We start from the raw sequence: 27,453 nt of genomic DNA, 5'->3' as shown, positions 1-27,453 counted from the left end.
CTGATGGAACTGAGTGGCTTGTTAGCTTATTTCAGGGGAGAGTGAGGGGTCAACCACATTGCAGTGGTTCTGGAAACATATGTAGGCCATAAGGATAGCATATTGCATTCCATATAGGACTAAATAAACCAGATGGAATTTTATGACAATGGTCACATAGCCACTGTTACGGAGATCAGTTTTAAATTCCGAATTTAAATTAAGTTAATACATTTTATCAGCTAATGTTCATTAGTCTGAGCATTTGAATCATAGCCAGTAGGGCTCTTTTAGTACAGTTGTAGCATATCTACTGCTGAACAAAGAGACCTATGTTCAAATCCCACCTGCTCTCGAGTTGTGAATAGCATCTCTGAACAGGTTGATTCAAAAATATCTATTACTACCAGTGACATTACCACTGCACCACCTCTCTCCACCTGTGTTGTGCACACAAATGTGATTGCTACCGATGTAACACCCATAATGATATAACAAAAAAATCCAATGATTGTAGAATGCTTTGTGATTAGTTGAGAATATGGAATTACTTGCATATGTGCTTTTTTTTCTGCACCTTTATTTATGAAATTATAGTTACAAGCATAAACATTTGGGACTGTTATATAATAGAATAAATTGTCAGCCTGTTATTGTTCATTTTGTATTTGAGAACTTAGTTTTGAATTCGGATTTAATTTTTTTTTAGTGGTTGTATTTTTTAATTGACCAAACAACTTCTCAAGAATGGTTAAGAAAGTTTGATTAAAAATGCTCAGTAATGAATAATCCCAATGGCGCATGGAGTTTACCTTGTAACTCAAATCAAACAGATTAAAAATATTTCAGATTTAACTGTTCTCAATCACAGCAGAAGGAGAGCACCCTGTATCAGTGAAGAGAAAGGTCTTGTGCTCTAACTAATGAGACTAGATTTTGCCAAAACAGTCATGGTCCTGACATGGAAAGACATTTTGGCAATATGCATAGCAAGTGGGGCTTCCCTTTCAATTTGACTACCTGCTGCTGGAACTGCCGTTGAGTTCACAATTACCTATCCCTGAGAGTTGCTAGCCCAATCAGTGGGCAAGTTGAAGAAAAGTTTACAATGACTGTATTTAAGAAAAAAAATTGATGGAGGGAAAACCCCTCTGGAAATCACTCGGTTGTGAGTGTTGCCTTCACTGTCAATGCGGCTTCATTGCATAAAAACATTTCCCTTGGGCTGCTGTTGGGAGGCCACCTACAAACACAGACAGAAGGAGTTTGCTGATGTGCAATTGGTAGAATATTGATGGTTTTGTAAAATCATCCCTTTACATAAAAGTTGGCTTCGTTCCTGACTGTGGTGGGAGGCCTATCCATACCCATTCCTAGCACAGATGTACAGCAAAAGCACAACATCATCATAAATGTCAGAAATGGAAAATAAACATGAAAAAAGGATACTATTGGTGTCCTTTTGTCACACTGACTAAATGTTAACACTATTTCTTCCACGTTGTCAAGCATGCAGAGTATTTACAGCATTTTCTATCTTTATTTAACTCTACCGCAGTGGCGAGGCACCACAGAGAGATCAAAGACATATCACCAGACCACTGTTGTGCATTTATTGTTAACCAGTATGAATTAGAACGTAAAGGTCTGGAAACAACTCATCATCTTACCTGCCAGATCTGTGCCTGTTAACACCTGCACAGGATTAAAAGATGGCAAAATTGAGGGGTTTCATTTTTTTTAAACAAAGTATCGACCACAAAAATTTCAATAAACTGTAAAGAAAAAGTGTAGTGTTGGGAATGGGAAAAAAAGTAGAATTTTATATCTTGGAGCATAATTGCGCTTAATTAAATGAAAGGGTGCCTATAGGGTGTGTAGTCCAATGGTCATGTACACACATTTATGATCTAAGGTGTTAACAAGTGTGAGGACTCTCAAACAATGGACAAGTGAGTTTTCTGCTCTTTCCAGACAAAGCTTCAAACAAGCTGTGCATATTTCAGTTTAATTAATATTTAACATATGTAATATTAATCAGTAAATACAATACTATAGCAGTGTTCTGCATTCTTTCTCTCCTCCATGGAACACGTTTGGTTCTAATCTTCTTGTGCTCCTCATTTCTCCAGGAGCCATAAGCTTTCTTCCAACTAAGTCCACCTAAGATGGTGTTAGAAGTTTAGCATCAAAACTCTGACAGGTAGCACTTGTTTGGTGAGCAAAATGGTTGAAAGCTTGGTTGCCACAAATGATGTTTCAATTAATCCCAATTAGCTGAAAGGGCGCAGTGTACTATTAGAAGAAATAAATTTAGTTGATGTTACTGACCTTAAGGAACCTCAATTTCGTACTTTAGTGTTGGCAATAGTATGCTTAATATTACAAATGTGTCACAAAAGTCTATCATATAGAAGTATGCTTTTCAATTAATTAGAATTGGAATGGTATATTTCTAATCCCCACCAGGTCCATCATTTTTCATGCGACAAGCTATCCAAGCTGTAGCTGTGCATGGCTGTTTTTCAAGTGCTGTTTAGTACAGTGACAAATACAATCAATTGTTTCTAGGATCAATTCTCAACTGTAACACATTTTTAAATTACTTAAAAATAAAATTTAATGACTTTGTTTCTTGCAGTAACTATTTTACAAAGGGACAATCTAGTTTTTGGACCGAGGTTAAGTATAGTAAACCTCATGTTTTCCTGACCAGTTACCTTTCTAAGTTCTCAACTTCTGTGTGTTAGTGAGAACAATTATTACTTAATCAGTAAAACATCTCAACCACCAGAAATTGTTGTTTCTGTAATATTATCTCTAAATGATAAAAATAAATTTCTCAAAATACTAGTTTAAAGACATATTAAAGCACTTCCACTCACACAGTTGATCTCTTTTTCTTTCCCTCTTCCCCTTGTTTCTTCCATGTTCTTTTCTTTACGCTGGGCGGGGGGGCGGGGGAGAGGTGGGGGAAGAGGTGGGAACTAGAGCAGTAGGTCAGCAAGTGAAATGACCAAGCAGGAGTTAGAGACTAAGGCCAGTAAAGCTAAAAGAAAGAGGAGACAGGGAGACATTACTTAACATAGCTAGACTGGTAGTGCGAAGCGTATTTGTTTTAATGCAAGGTGTATGACAGGTAAGGCAAATGAAATTAGAGTTTGGAATAGCACATTTTGTAGCAAATACAAAAACTTGGTTGAGAGAGAGGGGTAAGACTGGCACCTTAACATTCTGGGATTTAGATGTTTCAGGTGAGATTAAGAGGGATACAAAAGTGGTGGAGAGCTATGTTACGAATTAGGGAGAATATCACTATTATATTGAGGGAGGACACTTTGGGGGGGGCTCATTCAGTGAGGTCATATGGGTAGAGACCAGGAATAGGAAGTGTCCATTCACTACAGGCGTTGTACTACAGGCCTCCTAACAGCCAGTGGGAGATAGAGATACAGATATGTGAACATATTATGGAAAAATGTAAAAACACAGGGTTGTTGTGGTCCGTTATTTTAACTTCCCTATAATGACAGGGACTCCTTTTGGGCCAGGTGCTTGGATATTGGGGAATTTGTTAGCTGCGTCCTGGAGGGGTTCTTGTAGCAATATGTAAGTAGTCCAGCTTGGGAAAGGGTCATACTAGACTTGGAATTGGGGAATGAGTCCAGCCAGGTGATCAGAGTTTCAAGTGCAGAAGTATTTCAGAAACAGTGACCATAATTCTGTAAGTTTTAGGTTACTTATGGATAAAGGGAAGGCAACACAAATAACTAAGTTATTTAAGAGTCGAAAAGTGTGGCACTGGAAAAAGCACAGCAGGGTAAGCAGCATCCGACAAGCATCCAATACAAATAACGTAGATAAAAGCATCCTCGAAGTCAGAGTAAGTTTCAAACAGATATTTTGTATATATGCAGATTGCATTTCTGCATAACCTTTTAAAAGGTGTGGTTCTGAACTCCTGGCAAAGAATACTGTTGATCAATAAATATTGGCTATATAAATGAACAAAGAACTAGCACTGAGATTTTAAGCTTCAGCTTTCTTAATAGTTTTAGGCTGCAAAATGTGCAAGATATAATCACTATGCAATTAGGGAATTGCATAATTAAATATGGTAATATAACCTAATTAATGTGGGTCAATTAGAAAATAAATGGACTTTTCTGTGTGACACAAACTCTAACACCTACATGTGGATCATCTTTACCCTTTCATAGATAATCTATTAATGAACAAGCCTAATTAGACTCAATTCTCAAATGCATATCAATTTAACCATGAAAGTGGGCCTCCTACCCCTTAGAAAGTATAGCTATATTTCTGTGTGTCAGTGGAATGATCATGCCAGCAGTTAAAACATAGAACAATATAGTGCAGACAGGCCCTTCAGCCCTCGATGTTGCGCCAACTTGTAAACTCATCTAAGCTCATCCCTCTACACTATCCCATCATCATCCATGTGCTTATCCAAGGATTGTTTAAATCTCCTTAAAGTGGCTGAGTTAACTACATTGGCAGGCAGGGCATTCCACTTACCACTCTCAGTAAAGGACCTTTATCACAAGCTGACATCATCATCTAGGAAAAAGGATTTTCACTGTCTACCCTATCTAATCCTCTGATCATCTTATATGTCTCTATCAAATCCCCTCTTAGCCGCCTTCTTTCCAATGAGAACAGACCCAAGTCTCAGCCTTTCCTCATAAGACCTTCCCTCCAGACCAGGCAACATCCTGGTAAATCTCCTCTGCACCTTTTCCGATGCTTCCACATCTTTTCTGTAATGGGGCGACCAGAACTGTACAAAATATTCCAAATGCAGCCACACTAGTGTTTTATATAGTTGCATGGCATTACAGCTCTGGAATGGAATCCCTCTACCAATAAAACCTAACACACCATATGCCTTCTTAACAGCACTATCAACCTGGGTGGCAACTTTCAGGGTTCTATGTACATGGACGCCAAGATCCCTCTGCATATCCACATTACCAAGAATTTTTCCATTGATCCAGTACTCTGCCTTCCTGTTATTCTTCCCAATGTGAATCAAATCACATTTATCTGCATTGAACTCCATTTGTCACCTCTCAGCCCAGTTCTGCAGTTTATCCAAGTCCCCCTGCAACCTACAACATTCTTCCACACTGTCCACTAGTCCACTGACTTCAGTATCATCTACTAATCCATCCACCTATGCCTGTGTCTAAGTCATTTATAAAAATGACAAACAGCAGTGGTCCCACCACTAATTACCGGATTCCAGGCAGAATATTTTCCATCCACCACCACTTGCTGCCTTCTTTCAGAAAGCCAGTTTCTAATCCAAACTGCTAAATCAACCTCAATCCATGCCTCTGCATTTTCTCCAACAGCCTACCATGTGGAACCTTATCAAAGGCTTTACTGAGGTCCATGTACACCACATCAACTGCCCTACCCTCATCCACATGCTTGGTCACCTTCTCAAAAAACTCAGTGAAATTTGTGAGACATGATCTGCCTTTGACAAAACCATGTTGACTATCTGAAATCAAATTGTTGTTAGATGATTATAAATCCTATCTCTTATAATCTTTTTCTACAACAGATGTAAGGCTCACTGATCTATAATTACCTGGGTCATCTCTACTGCCCTTCTTGAACAAAGGCACAACATTTGCAATCCTCCAGTCCTGTGGTACTAAACCTGTAGACAATGACAATTCAAAGATCAAAGCCAAAGGCTCCACCATCTCCTTTCTAGCTTCCCAGACAATCCTCTGATAAATCCCATCTGGCCCAGTGGACTTGTCTACTTTCACTCCTTCTAGAATTGGTAACACCTCTTCCTTACTAACCTCTATTCTTTCTAATCTAATATCTTGAATCTCATTCTTCTCCTCTACGATATTATCCTTTTCCTGAGTGAAAACTGATGAGAAATATTCATTTAGCACCTCTCTGATCTCCACAGGGTCCACACACAACTTCCCACTTCTGTCTTTGACATGCCCTATTCCTACCCTAGTCATCCTTTTATTCCTGAAATACCTGTTGAAAGCTTTAGGGTTCTCCTTTATTCTACCTGCTAAATCCTTCCTTGCTAATCTGTAACTCCACCGCCTCATCTGAACTACCTCATCTCATCATCACATAAGCCTCCTTTTCCACTTAACAAGAGATGCAATTCTAAGTCTCGCTTAATCGCATTATAATTGCCCCGACCACATTGATAACTCTTGTCCTATGGCATGTACCTTTCCCTTTCCATCGCTAAACTAAACGTAACTTAATTATGATCACTCTCTCCAAAGGGCTCACCTACCATTAAATCAAACACGTGACCTGGTTCATTAACAAGCACTAGATCCAGTGTAGCCTCCCCCTCTTGTCGGCCCTTCGACATACTGTGTCAGAAAACCCTCCTGCACACATTGGACAAAAACTGCTCCATCGACTTACTAGAGTTACAGCATTTCCAGTCTATGTTGGGGAAATTAAAGTCCCCCATAATGACCATCCTGTTCCTTTCACTCCTACCCAGAATCATTTTGCCAATCCTCCCCTCCACATCACTGGACCTCTGCGGAGGCCTATAAAAATCTCCCAGCAGTGTGACCTCTCCTCTCCTGTGTCTAACCTCAGTAGACAAGTCCTCATCAAAAATTCTTTCAGCCACCGTTATACTATCCTTGACTAACAAGGCCACACCTCCTCCCTCTTTTACTGCCTTGCCTGTTTTTAATGAAACATCTAAACCCTGGAACCTGCAATGTCCAAGGAGGCGGGGTGGCCTTGTTAGTTAAGAACAAAATTAAATCGATGGCACTGAATGACATAGAGTCGGATGATGTGGAGTCTGTGTGGGTGGAATTGAGGAGCCACAAAGGCAAAAAACCATAATTGGAGTTGTGTACAGACCTCCTAACAGTGGTCAGGATCAGGGACGCAACATGTACTGGGAAATAGAGAAGGCATGTCAGAAAGGCAAGGTCACAGTGATCATGGGAGACTTCAATATGCAGGTGGACTGGGTAAATAATGTTGCCAGTGGATCCAAAGAAAGGGAATTCATGGAATGCTTAAGGATGGCTTTTTGGAACAGCTTGTCATGGAGCCCACAAGGGAGCAGGCTATTCTGGACCTAGTGCTTTGCAATGAACCAGACTTTATAAAAGATCTTAAAGTAAGGGAACACTTAGGAAGCAGCAATCATAATATGGTAGAGTTCAGTCTGCAGTTTGAAAGAGAGAAGGCAAAATCGGATGTAATGGTGTTACAATTAAACAAAGGTAATTATGAGGGCATGAGAGAGGAACTGACGGAAATTGACTGGAAGCAGAGCCTAGCAGGGAAGACAGTAGAGCAAAAATGGTAGGAGTTTGTGGGTGTAATAGAAGACACAGTACAGAGGTTCATCCCCAAGAAAAGAAAGGTTATCCGGGGGAGGGATTAGACAGCTATGGCAGACAAAGGAAGTCAGGAAATGTATCAAAGAAAAAGACAGATCCTATAAAGTGGCCAAGAGCACTGGGAAATCAGAAGATTGGGAAGGCTACAAAAACAAACAGAGGATAACAAAGAGAGAAATAAGGAAGAAGAGGATCAAATATGAAGGTAGGCTAGCCGGTAATATTAGAAATGATAGTAAAAGTTTCTTTCAATACATAAGAAACAAATGACAGGCAAAAGTAGACATTGGGCCACTTCAAACTGATGCTGGAAGGCTAGTGATGGGAGATAAGGAAATAGCTGAAGTACTTTGCGTCAGTCTTCACAGTGGAAGACACGAGTAATATCCCAAAAAGTAAAGGGAGTCTCAGGGGGCTGAGTTGAGTATGGTTGCCATTACAAAAGAGATAGTGCTAGAAAAGCTAAAAGGTCTTAAAATTGACAAATCTCCTGGCCCTGATGGGCTACATCCTAGAGTTCTGAGGGAGGTGGCTGTGGAAATAGCAGAGGCGTTGGTTGAGATCTTTCCCCCACTCCAGTGACTTTTGAAAGTCCCGGATGATTGGAAGACCGCTGTTGTAACCCCATTGTTCAAGAAAGGATCAAGACAAAAGATGGAAAATTATAGGCTGATTAGCCTAACCTCGGTTGTTGGTAAAATTCTAGAATCCATCGTTAAGGATGAGGTTTCTAAATTCTTGGAAGAGCCGGGTCGGATTAGAACAAGTCAACATGGATTTAGTCAGGGGAGGTCGTGCCTGACAAACCTGTTAGAATTCTTTGAACAGGTGACAAGTAGGTTAGACCAGGGAAACCAGTGGATGTGGTCTATCTAGACTTCCAAAAGGCCTTTGATAAGGTGCCACACGGGAGGCTGCTGAGCAAGGCGAGGGTCCATGGTGTTCAAGGTGAGCTACTGGGATGGATTGAGGATTGGCTGTCTGATAGAAGGCAGAAAGTTGGGATAAAAGGTTCTTTTTCGGAATGGCAGCCGGTGACAAGCAGTGTCCCACAGGGTTCAGTGTTGGGACCGCAGCTGTTCGCGTTATATATTAATGATCTGGATGAAGGGACTGGGGGCATTCTAGCGAAGTTTGTTGATGATACAAAGTTATGTGAACAGGCAGGTAGTACTGAGGAAGTGGGGAGGCTGCAGAAGGATCTAGACAGTTTGGGAGAGTGGTCCAGGAAATAGCTGATGAAGTTCAATGTGAGCAAATGCGAGGTCTTGCATTTTGGAAAAAAGAATACAAGCATAGACTACTTTCTAAATGGTGAGAAAATTCATAAAGCCAAAGTACAAAGGGATCTGGGAGTGCTAGTCGAGGATTCTCTAAAGGTAAACATGCAGGTTGAATCCATGATTAAGAAAGCGAATGCAATGTTGTCATTTTATCTCAAGCGGGTTGGAATATAAAAGCAGCGATGTGCTGAGACTTTATAAAGCTCTGGTTAGGCCCCATTTGGAGTACTGTGTCTAGTTTTGGGCCCCACACCTCAGGAGGGACATACTGGCACTGGAGCGTGTCCAGCAGAGATTCACATGGATGATCCCTGGAATGGTAGGTCTAACATAAGAGGAACGGCTGAGGATCCTGGGACTGTACTCATTGGAGTTTATAAGGTTAAGGGGAGATCTAATAGAAACTTACAAGATAATACATGACTTGGAAAGGGTGGACATTAAGAAATTGTTTCCGTTAGGTGGGGAGACTAGGACCCGTGGGCACAGCCTTAAAATTAGAGGGGGTCAATTCAGAACAGAAATGCGGTGACATTTCTTCAGCCAGAGAGTGGTGGGCCCGTGGAATTCATTGCCGCAGAGTGCAGTGGAGGCCAGGACGCTAAATGTCTTCAAGGCAGAGATTGATAAATTCTTGATGTCACAAGGAATTAAGGGCTACGGGGAGAATGCGGGTAAGTGGAGTTGAAATGCCCATCAGCCATTATTAAATGGCAAAGTGGACTCAATGGGCCGAATGGCCTTACTACCACTCCTATGTCTTATAGTCTTGCTCTATCCATGTCTCCGAAATGGCTACAACATCGAAGTCCCAGGTACCTATCCAAAGATTGAAGCCTTCTTACCTGGAGTAAGTCTGTTGAATCCCCTAAATTTAATGCAGGTAAGAAAGGGTAGCAAGCATCATAAATGCTAACATTTTTTAAAGTGAAAATGATCAGTTGAACCCGGTTGCTGTTGCCAATCTATCAAGATAATAGGCCAGATTTTCCAGGGAGTGGCAATTGCACATTTTTTGTTTTGAAAGAAAGGAGCTCAACATTTCTGAGAGGAGAATCTGTTCAGAACTTCCCGAGAAATGCAGAGCCATACTTCAATTTTGACACCAAACAAAAAACAAAGAACTGCAGATGCTGGAAATGTGAGAAACTCAGCAGGTCCAACATTAACTGTGAAGAGAAAGCAGCACTAACGTTTCGGGTCCAGTGACCTTTCTTCAAAATTCAAAACAGAACTTGAGTTCTAAAGCACAAACTTCAAATTTCCTACTTGATCATCAATAGACAGTTGCCTTTAAAATGGTGAGAGGACCTATCTGGGATAGTGTAAATTGTACACCAGTAACCTCGATGTTCTCTTACCTCAAGTGCTAAACTGCAAAGTTTTACACATCACCCAATTAGTTTATTCAGATCCCCAATCTAACGACACTTGAAGAAATGTGTCTGCCAGGAGATTGGCATTACCTCGAAGCTGCTGAGAAACTAGGAGAGCAGAATATTCCCTCATTACAACTGTTTGTATAGTGAATGCTGATGACATCAGGGGAACCTAGTTTGATGCAATAATTGAACCTGACAGTGCAACGAGTTGGATTAACATTTGTGGATGAAATTGAAAAAGCCTGGATTAATGATATTTCAGCACCGTGCAATGTTAAACTCAACAGTAGCTTTAAGAAACCAGTTTCCCTGATAGTTTCATCCTGGTTTAAATTATTTTCTTTAAAAATCGATAAATAAACCTGCACAAGAATGTTGATCTGAAGCTATAAATTTAAACTTGGCAGTATTAACAGATTACTTCTATAAACATTTGCAGATCTGCTATTTTCTGATGCAGTTATTAATCTGTTGGTCTGTTATTCTAGCAGATATTTACCAGACAGATGCAAACGTGCATTAAATGTGCACACTGATATTTTAACAATAATTTATAAGCTGTAAATCTTTGAAATTTATCTTGAAATGCAGTCACAACATTCATGGTGTTCTATCAAATGTATGATATTTCCATCACCATCAGCACACTCCTAACCAACAGCACACTAACAGAATAAATAAAACAAATATCTTGTATCTAGTGGTTTTTGGGATCGACACTTTCCTGAGATGTAGCCAATCATTAATACCATACAAAAGAAGTGCCTCCTTCTTACTGACCTGATGATGACCAACAGCTCATGATAAAACCAGAATGGTGTTTGGATGTCACAGATGAGTGCTTCAGTGTCACTTTTAATGTCTATTTTTCAAAATATAATTTGTAAGTCAGGCAGGGTCAACGTGATTTTGTCAAAGGCTCAGGTGAAGGTTTGAGTTAAGGTGGGGCATTTTTCCTTGGAGTGTCAGAGGCTTAGGGGTGACTTATAGAGGTTTATAAAATCATGAGGGGCATGGCTAGGGCGAATAGGCAAGCTCTTTTTTCCCAAGCCTGGGGGAATCCAAAACTAGAGGGCATAGGTTTAAGGCGAGAGGGGAAAGATTTAAAAAGAACCTGAGGGGTAATGTTTTCATTCAGAATATGGTGCATGTATGGACATAAGCTGCCAGAAGGGTGGGTGTATGATTAGGAAAGGTTTTAAGAGGGATATGGACCAAATGCTGGCAAAATGTGACTAGGTCAGATTGGGATATCTGGTCGGAGCAGACGAGTTGGAATGATTAGTCTGTTTCTGTGCTCTATGACTCTATACAAGCCACTAAAATGTTATGGTTTATTGTGAAGGGAATTGTTATGCTTCAGTAATCTCCCATCTCCCCATTACAGGAGCATAGGCACAGGAGTAGGCCATTCAGTCCCGTGAACCTGTTTCTCCATTCAATGCTTTCCAAGCTGGCAGAGTAGGGCTTCTGACCTGAGCTCGTCTGGTCCAACCACTTTTCTTTCTTTTTTTTTACACTTTTTTCTTTTATTTTAGTTCTTGGGTTTTTATTCTTCCTCCACCCACCTTCTGCATGTTCAGAATGGTACCAGAGCAGGACTCGGCTATGCGATAGCTATTGTGGTAACAGAGCGTGACAGGGACTGGGACCCAGCGCAAGCCCAGATGGCAGCAGGGGCAGCTGGTGGCAAAGAATTGCGGCAGCGACAGTCAGCGATGAGGAGGCGGCGGCTAAAGACGGCTGCAGCAGTAGTCAATCACGAAAGATGGCAGCACCTACCATCAGCAGCAAAGTGGCAGTTGAGGCCAAAGCCTTGCAAGCGCAGTGAAGCCTGACATGACCGTTGGAGGTCAGCAACAACAAAGACAGCTGGCAAACATGGGCAGGTCTTAGCCCAGCATGGGTGAAAGCAGAGGAGAGTGAGCCCTCTTGGGGAAAGCCCAGCTTGGAGTGTCTGCAGACCCACGACTTAAGAAAGGACTGTAATGTTTGACTTTGTAAATTTTATTTATTTTAGACTGTAGTGCTGAATTTTTTAAAACTTATTTTCTACTTCTGTAACTAAGATTTTGTACCTCGGTACTTTGTACCTAAGATGGTGCCATGTGTGGTGACACTGTACATTTTTCACTGTACCCTTGTCATGTGTGCTCAAGTACTGTGTACAATAAAATTTAAACCTAACATAGGGTATTGAAGAAACCATATCTGGAGTACTAAGTACAGTATTGGGGACGTTAATATGTTGAAGCAATTGAGAAGGTTTACTTAACTAATACCTGGAATGAGCAGATTGTCTTATGATGGAAGGTTAGAAAGGGCATATATCATCTGGAGTTTAGAAGAGTCAAAGGTGTTAATTGAAACATTTAAAGATCCTGAGGGGACATGACTGGTTGGATGTTGAAAGGATGTTTCCTTTTCTGGGAGAATCTGGAACTCGAGGTAATAATTTCCGAGTCATTTACAACTATAGTTCCAGTTTCCTATCTACTAGCATCTGGCCCTCGACCTGACTGAAAACTTGTCACTGTCTATTCTCAACCACTTATTTATCTCTACTTTTGATGCCCTTGTCTAAATCAAAATCTTTACTTTCTCACATCCTAATCATTGTCTGAGGAAGCATATGTTTAATTTTCTTATCTGTGGCTGGTGTAATACGTGAACTTTTATCTGCAGAAAACTTGTCCATAAACTCTGCTGCCCTTACCCTAATGCTGAATATCCTGTTCACCCTGATGTTTACAAACCTCCAATGGTCTTCTAGTAGGCTAAATATTTGAATTCAAATTGCTCATCCTTGTATCCAATTCCCTCTATGGCCTCACTTTGTCTTATTTCTGTAACCTTCTACAATCCTGCAGAACTCTATATTCCTCTCATTCTAGCCTTTTCTGAATGTTCAAATGTCTCCAGTACAACAAGCATGACCATAAGAATTGAAATTTCCTCCTTAAACCCCTCAGCTTCTCTGTCATTAGGGCACTCCTTGAAACTTACCCCTTACCAATCTTACTACCTCCTTCCATTACTTGGTGTCAATTTTGACTGCCTTCAGACATTTTCCTAATTATATTGGTTTTGTTGTCCATCTCCAGACCTGACTAAACAAATATTCTGACACCAGGATAGTCTCCTGCTCTTGCAAGCTAATGCCAGAACATAAAGATAATCTTGGGCACTTCACTATTATAATCTCATTAAATGCTTTTCCCTTGTTCTCTATCTGCATCTCAAAAAAATGTAAAGCAGTTGCACACACCAGTGGAGCAGTGCAATTATTTTCCAAGCCAGAGTGTTCGAATTTGATATTTATGTATTGGTGTTTCCAACAATATCAACTTCTAAACTTTTCTTTAGCTATAAAGTGCTTCTAAATGTTTAGTTGTCATGAAAGATGTTTTGTTAGTGTAAATCTTTCTTTATTCCCATGGTTGCTACAAGCACTTCATGCAGATCTCCTGCTTTTACTTTTATATTATAATTGTCAAAGTTGAAAGTGCTGCTGCACAGGAATTGGTAAACAAGGTGCATAAGCAAAATGTCTAGTCTTGACACATTTTCAAGCAAATTTTGACTGTGACACTTGGAGACAGAAAGTAGTTTTACCCTCTTGTTCCTTAGCCATTCAGCTTATTGATTTTATACAATCAAGAGTGGGAATCTAATGTTTCTGAAAGGTTCAGATGAAATTATATAACTTCCTTTCAAGTACTTAAGGCAATTTAAATTTATGATTTAATTTCTTTCAGTTGCAGTGACTGTGCTTATGTGACTAACTATAAAGTCTGTTCCATATATGATAATGATAGTCAAATAACTGCACTGAGATAGCTGATTCAGGTTTCAGATTAAAAACCTGCAGAATTGCAGTACTGATTTAATGGGGCCTTCTTATAAAATCAGGATCAAAATAACCTCAATGTGAACACATATTGACGTTAATATACCATAGGTAGCCAAACCTCAAGATGCACCTGTGAAACCTTATCCCCTGCTTGCACTTCAAAACATTATAATTAGGAAACGTGAAAAACAAAGTTACAAAGTCAAGATAATGTTGATGGTTACTGCAAAATTCACTTCTGAATTTAAATCAAGATAGCTTTCTAGTGAAGCAAAATAGTGTGTCAGGTTTCCCCACTCTGATTAGCTTCTGATTTCATTAGGGAAAAAAGTAACCTGAAAGACATGGACATAATAAAACATCACAATTTGTATACAGCAATCAGCATGAGTGATCACGTTATCCTAGTGAGGAAGGAATGTTGTCCATTACAGCAGGAAAACTCCTTGCTTATCTTCCAATAGTTTAGAAATGCCCACATTTTGAAGTTTGGAGTGCTATTAATCAAGACACAACCTGGTGGTGCAAAACCCCCTTACCTGATTAGGTCTGGTGGGAGGAAGGCTGATGGTGGCCTTCCCTTCTCAGATGTCAATTCAAGCAATTGATGCCAATTTCAGAGCCTCATCCTAACACCACCATTATTCAACCAACATGGGCGGGGAGTTTGTCATGCTGGAAGACTAACTGCAAACTCAGTTAGGTTTGCTTGCAACCTCTGAGAATGTCCCCTATTCAGAGCCATGCTAACATGATTGAGGGACTTGGCTTTAGGTAGGGGGTGCAAACAGAAGACTTCACTCTCCCCTTTCCACTAATTGCTCTGCCTACCTTGCTGGCAGCCCCCCCCCACCACCCCCCAATGACCTCCAGTAGCCTTTATTTACCTTTCTCCAAGGATCTAATGGTGAGTCTTCATGGAAGTCCATGAGTATTACTGGCATTGGCACATTTCACCATGATGCTAGTAATGCAGAGCTGCACACCTTTGACTTCATTGCTGGACTTCATTCTACTTAATTAAATATACAATGGAGTTTGGACATTCAGTGGCAGAATTCCTGCTGTAAATTAGGACTTAATACCCTCACAGGTCTCACAGATGGGACCAGTAGAATATCAACAGTTTTCATGGTCGACACTGGTGGCCCCTGTCTTCCTCATTAAATTTCACCGAAAAGGCGAGACCTTCAGTAGTGAGACCCCTGTATGTAGAGCTGGACTTCCACATGTCTTCTTTAAGGTTCCCACATTTGGGGAATTGATAAAGTTTGCTCCCTGTTTAGTGGATTTTGGGTTATTAGAGAAATGCCTCTTACCTGGGTCTGGAAGATAAAGAACTAAAACTGTATTTTTAAATATACACAAAGTAGTTAGAAACTAGCTGGATCAAAGTATCTTGCAGGCTACATCTGGACTAGAGTTCATGTTTTGTATCTTAGACATCCCCTGTGACAGTATCAATAAGTTGTTGATACCTATCTGAACTACAGATAAGTGGAGATCTTAATTGAATATCTTCTCAAAATAGTTTTTCTGATCTGCATAAATGTGTATGAACTTAGATTCTTTGGCAAAGTTGTGGAGTCAAGCTTCAACCCTAAATTTTCTAACTCCCATGCAAGAGATTTATGCTGAATGTATTGTAATTTCCTGCTTCCTTGATGTAACCTTTTCAAATCTTTGTTCCATCTTGACTTGCTTCCTTTTCTGAGTCAGCAAAAATGATATAAGTGATAGTCATTTTTTAGAATGTAACTTGAATATTGTTGAAAAAGGCATATTTTGTTGAAGTTTTCATCTTGGACTCGTCAGGACAACTCACAAGAAATACAAATTTTAGGAGAAGCCAACATTTATTTTGAATGAGAGAAGAATGATAATCAGTTATCAAGTGTACTTTGAGGGGTAGGGGTATGACATATGCATCTATTAATCATGATTGATAGTTAACTGCCAGATTTGTTTAAAGGTATTTATGCAAATTGTCTGATGAATGTGCAAAATGAAAAAAACAAAGTGGGTCTTTATTTCAGCAATATGCAAGTTCTGTGCTACCAAATGATTACTTGCATATCTGATTCAAAAGTACAACAAAAAGCAAATTCAGGATACCAACAACATAGTCCAACTTATGTGTAAGTTAAGAATGGGCAAGTTTTTCAGTTGGATTTCTTCAAGTGTATATTAAACCCAAATTTTTGCCAATATTTACTTCTAAATGTAATTTTAATGCTAAAGTGAGACACGGTTTCACTACTGTTTATACAAGATGAGATTGAAAATATTGATAACATGATCACAAATGTATGCAATACCTGACACTGTGCATGATCTAAATTGCAAAAATTTCTTTTATTTTTGGATTTGATCAGTTTTTCGCTATATTGCTTCAATAGATAACCATATCATAAATAATTTGAAACAAGACTGCATGGTAAACACACTTAAGCAAAAACAGTTTGACAAAGCAATTAACAATGTCACTAAACATGCAATAAATCTATTTGATCATGCAAGGTCTGAAAGTGAGGAGGAATTGTCCTTGAGCATGGTTTTAATTTTGGTGTACCTTCATCCAACCTCAAATGTGAAGAGGTGTTTGGTGAGTTCAAACTCCTCAATTCCCAGCTATCCTGATACAACCCAGTGTTGAATGAAAGTACTGAATCTTTGATGATACATCTAGCTCAGCTACCACATTAGTACTGCAGAATTCTGAATGACTTGTCTACTTTGAATATGCAATGTAAATGTCTGGTAGCACCTAGACATACATATTATAAAATCAATGAAGGGACTGGAGTAGTCATCCTTAACAAACTTGACTATATTAGTAAGATGCTTAACATTCTTAATGATAAATCCAAATTTGTATCCAGTGGAAATGCTGCTCAGCATGCCTGGACAACCTTACTTGAAAACAAGTTTAAAAATGCCTGCTGGACTAGTATGAGAGCAACAAGCTGCCAGGTTATATACACTACAAGGCTTGTTGTCACAGTGCACCATATGTGCACATCACAAAAGTGATGTCCCTTTATGCCCTATCTTATCTGTCACTGGTTCTATACAAAATTAACTAGAAAAAATGGTTGGGTGAATTGCAACCACCAATTCTGAATAGATATTCCAATTATACATTGGAATTCCTTCACATTTACTCGGACTATACAGAACTTGCACATTGATAGCAATGTGGCGTCCACGTGCACATTTGACATTAATAGCCTAATCAACCATGTACAACTCATGGAAGCCAGAGATATCTGCACTGCAACACTATATGGCAATCAATGAATATACCACCATTGCATAATCATTGAATTTATGAACTCAACAACTTATGCAATTTACTTCAGTTTTAAAAACTCTATTCATGCCTAGATAGTATTTCCATGGGGTCACAGCTAGGCCCAGCTCTTGCAAACATCTTTGATTTCCAGCAGAAATGTGTCTTCAACTGAATGATACCTAAACATTCATCCCTTGCATATTTCTCATATTAAATGACACATTTGCTGCATTTATATTTGTAGATACGTGAGAATTTTCTTAAAATGTCTAACTGGGTTACATCTTGCACTCAATTTACATTTGAAGTAAACCGTTAAATGATCTCAATATTCTAGTTGAGAAATTGGCCAGGAGATTTTCCAATACCATCTATTGCAAACTTACCTTCACTATCACTGTATACACATTGAAAACTCTATGTTCTACGTGCTATAAGGTTGGCCTTATCGGACTCATAAATCATTCCTTAGCCATTTGTTCATTGTACAAGATTAATGCTGATTTAAGGCACATCAAAGCCAAGCAATAAGATAATGACAACCCTGATCATGAAATTTCTCACTTTATATTGTGTAACTCATGAACAGGTCTAAGGCTATCAATTCTGGTCCTGAAAAGTATCCAGCTTACCTCACAGATTATCCTGGAAGGCTAACGTATCTCAAAACATGAAGGTTTCATGCTGCTCCTATGCAATAGCAATGTGACTGTGTTCACCACTAACAAATGCTGTCATTGAGCCAAAAAAGATATTTTATCGAATAAATATGTAGTCCAATGTCACATATTTGGACTGAATATCCCAAAGACAGGTGTATTATATACCTTTGACAGTTCAAAACAAACAAACAATGTAGTGACCATACCTAAAAATGCTGTGTTTCGAAACACACAACACAATCTTCAACATGTGATTCTACAAATGGACAATATCTCTGGATGTGCTTCAGTGTCCAAACAATTATGCTGACACCATTTTAGGATCAGCAACTGAGTTGGTAGTATGGCACACTTGCATGTACTAGAAGCTAAATACTTTGTTACTAATATTCCTGTTCTTTGCAGACAGAAATAACACGTACTCACAGTTCTCTTTTTCAATTCAGCAAAATAGATGATAGCTATTTGCTTATTTCTCAGGACAATGCCTCGATTAATCAGGTAGAAAATTGGTTTAAAATTCAAACAAAGTCTGGCAGTTAACCGCCAATCATCATTCTCAAGGGTAGAGATGTTGCCAGTCGGAGTCCACTTGTCAACCAATCAGACGTCTCTTATCAGATAGTATAATTGTTCATTTCCTCCTTAAAATTCCTGTGAATTATCTTCATGAGTGGAGAGTAGAGACCTTTGACAAAATTGGGCCTTTTTTTAAACCAATGCTCAAGATTTCAGTACAGAAAGTACAACCTCAAGTACTGCTGACGTGTGATGTCCATTAGATTAGGTATAGTAATTTTAATCATTATTCGAAGGAAAACCTAGTTTAATGAGATTACAAGTCCAGGCTACACAGGCCAATAAAATTGAATATTGCAGCTTTTGCTGTTGCTTTTCATGGTGACTAACCTTTATTCTTCAAGTTAAATGCACTAATTATGCAAAATGCTGGCCCAACCATAAACCGGGAATATGAAAAGAAATTGACTCAAAAAAATTATTGATCTGTCAGTCATCAGTATTTTGGAATATTCCATCAACCTTTTATAAACGTGCTGTATCATAAAATACTGGACATCAGAAATTAATCTGAAAGGTGCAAGGGTCTGGGTGATGCAGATTGAGGAATTGGAAGGGAAATGGTTATGATAAACAACATCCAAAAACAAATTTAGAAGTATCATGAAGTACCAAATTATAAAAGCGGTCTTTTGAAAAAAGAACAATTTTGCACTGGAGTCCATAACTTGACCAAAGATATTTACAATTCAGTCATTTGTAACAAAGTCAAACTTTTTTTTCTACACCGGCTACATTTTAATCTTATTTGGTCCAATTAGTGGCAGACTGTAGATTTATGTATTCTCTGGTTAGCTTCAAATGCAGAAATCTGGTTGAAACATTTAAAACTAATCTAACTCATGGCCCCTAGCAACATCATATTTGATAATCATCTCTTCCTAAATAGAAATAATCTCTTTCAGGGTAAAGGATTAGCAATTAATCTAAAAAAAAATCTAAACTTTTATATTTTTTAACAATTTATAAGTGTATCACCACACAGACGTAACCATTATCACCATTAAAAAGATATTATCATTGGTAATTCCTTTCACAGTTGGTTGAAATAAATATAATAGATTTTACATAGCAGCACAGCAAAATCACACTGATTGTAATATATGCAATCTGCCTGAGAATCTTAAGAATCTATGACCACTGACCTTTGAGGTGTTTTGTTCTGTCTTCTGTTATGTGGTAGAGCACCTTTGGCATAAGGGTTATACTCTATCTTCATCTTCTTCATCTATAAATGAGGTGAAAATGCTGTACCATTAAATTGTTTCTTGCCCTATTTGTGATTTCACTCATACAGAACATAAGTGTGGCACATCTCAACATAAACACACAATTCAGGACTCTGCCACGAATCCTGCCTTAGTTTTAAAAATCTAGAAGATGTTTAATGATTTGTGTCTACATATCACATTTTTTGAGATTTTCGCTTTTATTACTTCATGTAAAAGATTGCTTATTCTGAAATGCATAAGCTGTGTATTTTAAAACAACTGAATTTACGAAGGTTTAAACAAACGACAATATGAATGTTAATGGTGTATATTAAAGTTAAATGGGCCAGTTTGTGGTATGATAGTGCTTAGTCTATTACAAACTGGTATGGCATGGCTCAATTTGCCAGATGGTGCTATCCAAAGCAGAGCAAGGGAGTGCTCCTAAAATCTTGACTAATATTAAAAGGCATCTGGATGGGTATATGAGGGATATGGGCCAAGTGCTGGCAAATGGAACTAGATTAGGTTGGGATATCTGGTCAGCATGGACGAGTTGGACTGAAGGGTCTGTTTCCATGCTGTACATCTCGATGACTCCATGACACCAACCTATTTCAGCAACACAGATTATTAATTGCTGAAGGATCCAATCCACAGATGAATGATGATAGGGTTACTGGGTAAGAAGGAGGGGAAGCTGCTTCCCAAAGCCGGGTTCTTTGATCAGGCAAAGAGGGCTATAGAAGTTGTCTTGTCAAGTATATTGAAGGCTGAAATAGTCCAATTTTTAATGAGTGAAGGAATTGAGAATTATGGGGAAAACAAAAGTGGGAGAAAGTGAGGACTGCAGATGCTGGAGATCAGAGCTGAAAAATGTGTTGCTGGAAAAGCGCAGCAGGTCAGGCAGCATCCAAGGAGCAGGAGAATCGACGTTTCGGTCATAAGCCCTTCTTCAGGAATGAGTAAGGTGTGCCAAGCAGGCTAAGATAAAAGGTAGGGAGGAGGGACTTGGGGGAGGGGTGTTGGGAATGCGATAGGTAGTAGGAGGTTAAGGTGAGGGTAATAGGCCAGAGAGAAGATTGCAGGTGAAGAAGGTGGTGCTGAGTCTGAGGGTTGGGACTCAGATAAGGTGGGGGGGTGGGGCAGAAATGAGGAAGCTGGAGAAATCCGCATTCATCCCTTGTGGTTGGAGGGTTCCTAGGCGGAAGATGAGGTGCTCTTCCTCCAGGCGTCATGTTGCCATGGTCTGGCGATGGAGGAGGCCAAAGACCTGCATGTCCTTGGTGGAGTAGGGGAAGTTAAAGTGTTCAGCCACAGGGCAGTTGGGTTGGTTGGTGCGGGTGTCCCAGAGGTGTTCTCTGAAACGTTCCGCAAGTAGGCGGCCTGTCTCCCCAATGTAGAGGAGGCCACATCGGGTGCAGCAGATGCAGTAAATGACGTGTGTGGAGGTGCAGGTGAATTTGTGACGGATATGGAAAGATCCCTTGGGGCCTTGGAGGGAAGTGAGGGGGGAGGTGTGGGCACAAGTTTTGCATTTCTTGCAGTTGCAGGGGAAGGTGCCGGGAGTGGAGGTTGGGTTGGTTGGGGGTGTGGACCTGGCGAGGGAGCTGCGGAGGGAGTGGTCTTTCCGGAACGCTGATAGGGGAGGGGAGGGAAATATATCCTTGGTGGTGGGGTCTGTTTGGAGGTGGCGGAATTGACGAAGGATGATATGATGTATCTGGAGGTTGGTGGGGTGGTAGGGGAGGAGCAGTGGGGTTCTGTCCTGGGGGCGATTGGAGGGGTGGGGTTCAAGGGCGGAGGAGCAAGAAGTGGAGGAAATGCAGTGGAGAGCATCAACCACGTCTGAGGGGAAATTGCGGTCTTTGAAGAAGGAGGCCATCTGGGTTGTACAGGGGGCAGGGTGGGAGGTGGTGTAATCTAGGTAGCTGTGGGAGTCGGTCACCAGAGATAGAAATGGAGAGGTCTAGGAAGGGGAGGGAGGAGTCTGAGATGGTCTGGGTAAATTTGAGGTCAGGGTGGAAGGTGTTAGTAAAGTGGATGAACTGTTTAACCTCCACGTGGGAGCACGAGGTAGCGCCGATACAGTCATCGATGTAGCGGAGGAAAAGGTGGGGGGTGGTGCCAGTGTAGCTGCGGAAGATGGACTGTTCCACATATCCGACGAAGAGCCAGGCATAGCTGGAGCCCATGCGGGTGCCCATGGCTTCTCCTTTGGTTTGGAGGAAGTGGGAGGATTGGAAAGAGAAGTTGTTCAGAGTGAGGACCAGTTCAGTCAGTCGAAGGAGGGGGTCAGTGGAAGGGTACTGGTTGGGTCGGCGGGAAAGGAAGAAGCGGAGGGCTTTGAGGCCTTCGTGATGGGGGATGGAGGTGTACTGGCACCACCCCCCACCTTTTCCTCCGCTACATCGATGACTGCATTGCCGCTATCTCGTGCTCCCATGAGGAGGTTGAACAGTTCATCCACTTTACCTCCTCCATCGTCAGACCATGGCAACATGACGCCTGGAGGAAGAGCGCCTCATCTTCCGCCTAGGAACTCTTCAACCATAAGGGATGAATGCAGATTTCTCCAGCTTCCTTATTTCTCCTCCCCCCACTCTCGGTCCCAACCCTTGGACTCAGCACTGCCTTCTTGACCTGCAAACTTCTTCCTGACCTCTCCGTCCCCACCCCCCTCTCCGGCCTATCACCCTCACCTTAACCTCCTTCCACCTATCGCATTCCCAACGCCCCTCCCCCAAGTTCCTCCTCCCTACCTTTTATCTTAGCCTGCTTGGCACACCTTCCTCATTCCTGAAGAAGGGCTTATGCCCAAAACGTCGATTCTCCTGCTCCTTGATTATGGGGAAAAGGCAGGAACCTAGAGATGAGGATTATCAGATCAGCTATGATCTCACTGATGGTAGATCAGACTCAAAGGGCCAAATTACCTACTTCTGCTTCTATGTTTTCTGGTTCATTTTGGAGATTTTTAGTGGAAAAGACTAGTTTTCCACAGCTTCAATACAGCTGACGTTTTTTAAAAAACTGATCTATTTTTACATTAATTTGAACAATATAGAACATAAAACATAACAGTGCAGCACAGGCCTTTATGCCCTCAATGTTGCACTGACCTGTGGAACCAATCTGAAGCCTATATATCCTACACTATTCCATTTTCATCCTTAAGTTTATCCAATGACCATTTAAATGCCCTTAAAGTTGGTGAGTCTACTACTGTTGCAGGCAGGGTATTCCACACCCCTATTACTCCGAGTAAAGAAACTACCTCTGACATCTGTCCTATATCTATCACCCCTCTATTTAAAGCTATGTCCCCTCGTGCTAGCCATTACCATCCAAGGAAAAAGGCTCTCACTCTTCATCCTATCTAACTCTCTGCTTATCTTATGTGTCTCAATTAAGTCACCTCTCAACCTTCTTCTGTCAAATGAAAATAGCTTGAAAGCCCTCAGCCTTTCCTCATAAGGCCTTCCTTCCATACCAGGCAACATCCTAGTTAATTGCCTCTGAACCCTTTCCAAAGCTTCCACATCCTTCCCATAATGTGGTGGCCAGAACTGTATGTGATACTCCAAGTGCGGCTGCACCAGAGTTTTGTACAGCTGCAACATGACCTCGTGGCTCCGAGACTCAATCCCTCTATTAATAAAAACTAATACACCATATGCCTTCTCTATCAACCTGGGTGGCAACTTTCAGGAATCTATATACATGGACACAGATCTCTCTGCTCATCTACACTGCCAAGAATTTTACCATTAGCCCAGTACTCTTTATTCCTGTTGCTCCTTCCAAAGTGAATCTCCACATGAAACTCTATTTGCCACTTCTCATCCCAGGTTTGCAGCTTATTTATGTCCCTCTGTAACCTGCAACATCCTTCGGCACTGTCCACAACTCCACCAACCCTAGTGTCATTGGCAAATTTACTAACCGAACTCTACCCTTTCATCCAGGTCATTTATAAAATGACAAAATAGCAGTGGATCCAAAATAGATCCTTGTGGTACACCACTAGTAACTGAACTCCAGGATGAACATTTCCCATCAACCACCACCCTGTCTTTCAGCTAGCCAACTAAATCACCCTCAATCCCATGCCTTCATATTTTGTGCAATAGCCTACCATGGGGAACCTTATCAAACGCCTTACTGTAATCCATATACACCACAACCAGTTTACCCTCATCCACCTGTTTGGTCACCTTCTCAAAGAACTCAATAAAAGTTTGTGAGGCACTACCTACCCTTCAAAAAACTGTGTTGACTATCCCTAATCAACTTATTCATCTCTAGATAATTATAAATCCTAGGTCTTATCACCTTTTCCAACACTTTGCCCACAACTGAAGTAAGGCTCAGTGGTCTATAATTACCAAGATTGTCCCTACTCCCCTTCTTGAACAAGGGGACATTTGCTATCCTCCAGTCTTCTAGTACTATTCCCGTAGACAATGACGACATAAAGATTATAGCCAAAGGCTCAGCAATCTCCTCCCTGGCTTCCCAGAGAATCCTAGCATAAATCCTATCCGGCCCAGGGGACATACCTATTTTCACACTTTCCAGAATTACTAACACCACCTCCTTGTGAACCTCAATTCCATCTAGTCTAGCTGCCTGTATCTCAGTATTCTCCTTGACAACATTTCTTTTCCCCCACAGTATGAAGACAGACAAAAAATATTCATTTAGCACTTCTCCTATCTCCTCAGACTCCACGTACAACTTCCCACTACTGTTCTTGATTGACTATAGTAAGATTAGAGCCATTCTTTTATTCTCGATTTACTTACAGAAAGCTTTAGGGTTTTCTTGATTCTATCTTCCATTGACTTCTTATGTCCACTCCTGGCTCTTCTTAGGTCTTTGTTTAGGTCTTTCCTGGCTAGCTTGCAACTCTCAAGCGCCCTAACTGAGTCTTCACGTCTCATCCTAACATAAACCTTCTTCTTCCTCTTGACAGGCGATTCAATTCCTTCGTAAACCTTGGCTCCACATTTCAATTGTGCCCATACCCTGCAGTTTCCTTCTCCATTCTATCCATCCTTAATTTTGCCGAATCGCATCATAACTGCCTTTTCCTCAGTTGTATCTCTTGCATAACTCTATATATCTATCCCTTTCCACTGCTAAAGCAAACATAACCGAATTGTGGTCACTATCACCAAAGTGCTCATCTACCTCCAAATCTAATAGCTGGCCGGGTTCATTGCCCAGTACCAAATCCAATGTGGCCTCGCTTCTCGTTGGCCTATCTGCATACTGTGTCAGGAAACCCTCCTGCTCACATTGGACATAAACTTACCCATCTAACGTATTCGAACAGTAACTTTCCAACTATTGATTGGAAATACTAAAGTCCCCATAACAACTACCCTGTTACTCTCGCTCCTATCCAGAATAATCTTTGCAATCCTTTCCTCTACATCTCTGGAACTATCCAGATGCCTATAGAGAACTCCAAACAGGGTGACCTTTCCTTTCCTGTTTCTAACATCAGCCCATACCACCTCAGTAGACGAGTCCTCAAACGTCCTTTCTGCCACCGTTTTACTGTCCTTGACTAACAATGAAAACCTCCGTCTCTTTGATCATCTTCTCTGTTCTTAATGAAACATCTAAATTTCGGAATCTGCAACAACCATTCCTGTCCCTGCTCTATCATGTCTAAGAAATAGCCACAACATCGAAGTTCCAGGTACTAACCTATGGTGCAAGTTCACCCACCATATTCCAAATGCTCCTAGCATTGAAGTAGACACACTTCAAACCATCTTCCTGTTTGCTGGTGGTTCTTGCGACCTTGAAACTATATTTCTGATCTCACTACTCTCAACCTCCTGGACATTGGAACTACAATTTAGGTTCCCATCCCACTTCTGAATTTAGCTTAAACTCTCCCGAAGAGCATTAGCAAATTTCCCCCCAGGATATTAGTACCACTCTGGTTCAGGTGTAGACCATCTGTTTTTAGAGGTCCCAACTACCCCAGAATGAGCCCCAATTATCCAGGTATCTGAAACCCTTGCTCCTGCACCATGCTTGTAGCCACGTGTTCAACTCCTCTCTCTCCTCATTCCTCGTCTTGCTAGCACATGGCACGGGCAACAAACCAGAGATAACAACTGTGTTTGTTCTAGCTCCAAGCTACCACCCTAGCTCCCTGAATTTCTGTCTTAAATCCCCATTCCTTTTCCTACCTATGTCATTAGTGACGATGTAGACCATGACTTGGGGCTGCTTCCCCTTCCCCTCAAGGATCCTGAAAACACAATTCGAGATGTCATGAACCGTGGCACTTGGGAGGCAACACACCAACTGAGAGTCTCTCTCATTCCCACAGAACCTCCTATCTGTCCTATGGAGTCCTCAATGACTAATGCTTTGTTCAGAAGGGAAGGGGAGAGAGGAGCAACAGGGACAAACCTGTATCCCATGGCTTATCCCTGATAAGTTCTCCCCCCCCCACTCCCCCCTTGAGGGGAATGGCTACATGGAATGCCTGCACGTCTGCCAGTTCCCTTTCTGTCCCCTGACTGTCATCCGACTGCCTTTTTCTTGTACCTGAGGTGTGACTACCTTACCTCCCTGTAATTCCTCTCAATCACCCCCTCAGCCTCCTGAATGATCCAAAGTTCATCCAGCTCCAGAGCTGGAGTTGGGTGCACTTCTCACAGATGAAGCCAGCAGGAATGTGAGTGGTGACCCTTACCTCCCACATTCTGCAGGAGGAACATTCAACTGCCCTAACCGTCATTCCCATTATTCTAAAATTCCCAAAGAGACTACTTAAAAAATAATGAATATTAAAAAAAAGTTACCTTACCAATCTAGTGTACAGAACATTTTTTTTGAACCCTAGTCCAAACAATAGAGCAATGCCATTGAAAAGAAGAAATTAGTGGAAAAATGGGTTGTGCAATCCAGTTAAAAGCTAGTACAGAGAGTAAACATGGCACATGATACTGAGCCATTCAACGTGCGGAAGTGACCCCTCCCTGCACAACATTGATCTAACTAATCATAACCAGGACGTGTAATAGCAACATTGCCCCTAGTTTGATGTGACTGCTGAGCTGAAACCAGAGGAGGTACCTACATTGCCCCTGCATGTCATGTCTTGGCAGAGATGCTTCACATTAAATAAGATGGGACCAGGACTTCAAAATCTGATTCAATTTCCTACTACTTATGCCCAGCAACAATGAATCCAATTGTCTCCTGCACGACCTAGGCTATCAGCTTACTCAACAGATGGTGTGTGTAGCTTAATACACAATTGCTTGTGTACTTCTCAATTGAAATAAATGAAACATTTTATTGTGTTTTTAGTAGTTTTCTTTCATTTAATGTTGCTATGGAAACTGGCAGCCAGGATACCTTGTCCTTGTTGTGTAGCAAAATCTACTTTAGTGATTTAAATTTATGATATAATCTTGCAATTTAAATGTTTGAATGATAATGTGAAGTTGATTACAAGTGAATATGTCATACATAATACATAACACCCAAATCAAAAGCATACCTTTTTGCTGTGGTAATGACCCACAGCTATAAACTCTGTTTCTGGGAAGCAGTATGTCCAGGAGCAAAGCTTAGATTTGAGCTCTTCAGCATTCTGAATTAAGTGAATTCGGGGCCTGTACTTGTGCATCGGAGTCAGAGGAATCTGAGATGCATTAAAAGAATAAGAAATAGGTAAATATAGCATATTATTTAAAGAAACACAACGTTGATGAATCAAACCACTTGCAGAAAATGTCAACAGAATTTGCTTGCCTGACAGCAGTTCCTAAA

At 40.8% G+C, this 27,453-nt stretch overlaps 1 protein-coding gene across 3 annotated transcripts in view; it reads right to left on the bottom strand.

Annotated features, from left to right (window-relative positions):
• The window catches only part of fam222aa (family with sequence similarity 222 member Aa), a 370,821-nt gene that overhangs the window by 233,743 nt on the left and 109,625 nt on the right, over nt 1-27,453 (bottom strand). For all 3 annotated transcript variants that reach the window (XM_072587898.1, XM_072587897.1, XM_072587899.1), the window contains 2 exons: nt 27,182-27,325; nt 19,576-19,658 (listed from right to left, as the gene is read on the bottom strand). In XM_072587898.1, the coding sequence (XP_072443999.1) occupies nt 19,576-19,658; nt 27,182-27,325 (227 nt within the window). The remainder of the gene's footprint in view (nt 1-19,575; nt 19,659-27,181; nt 27,326-27,453) is intronic.

Source organism: Chiloscyllium punctatum, chromosome 17 (assembly GCF_047496795.1).
Source record: "Chiloscyllium punctatum isolate Juve2018m chromosome 17, sChiPun1.3, whole genome shotgun sequence".
Classification (NCBI taxonomy): domain Eukaryota; kingdom Metazoa; phylum Chordata; class Chondrichthyes; order Orectolobiformes; family Hemiscylliidae; genus Chiloscyllium; species Chiloscyllium punctatum.
This window is presented reverse-complemented; position numbering and strand designations above follow the sequence as displayed.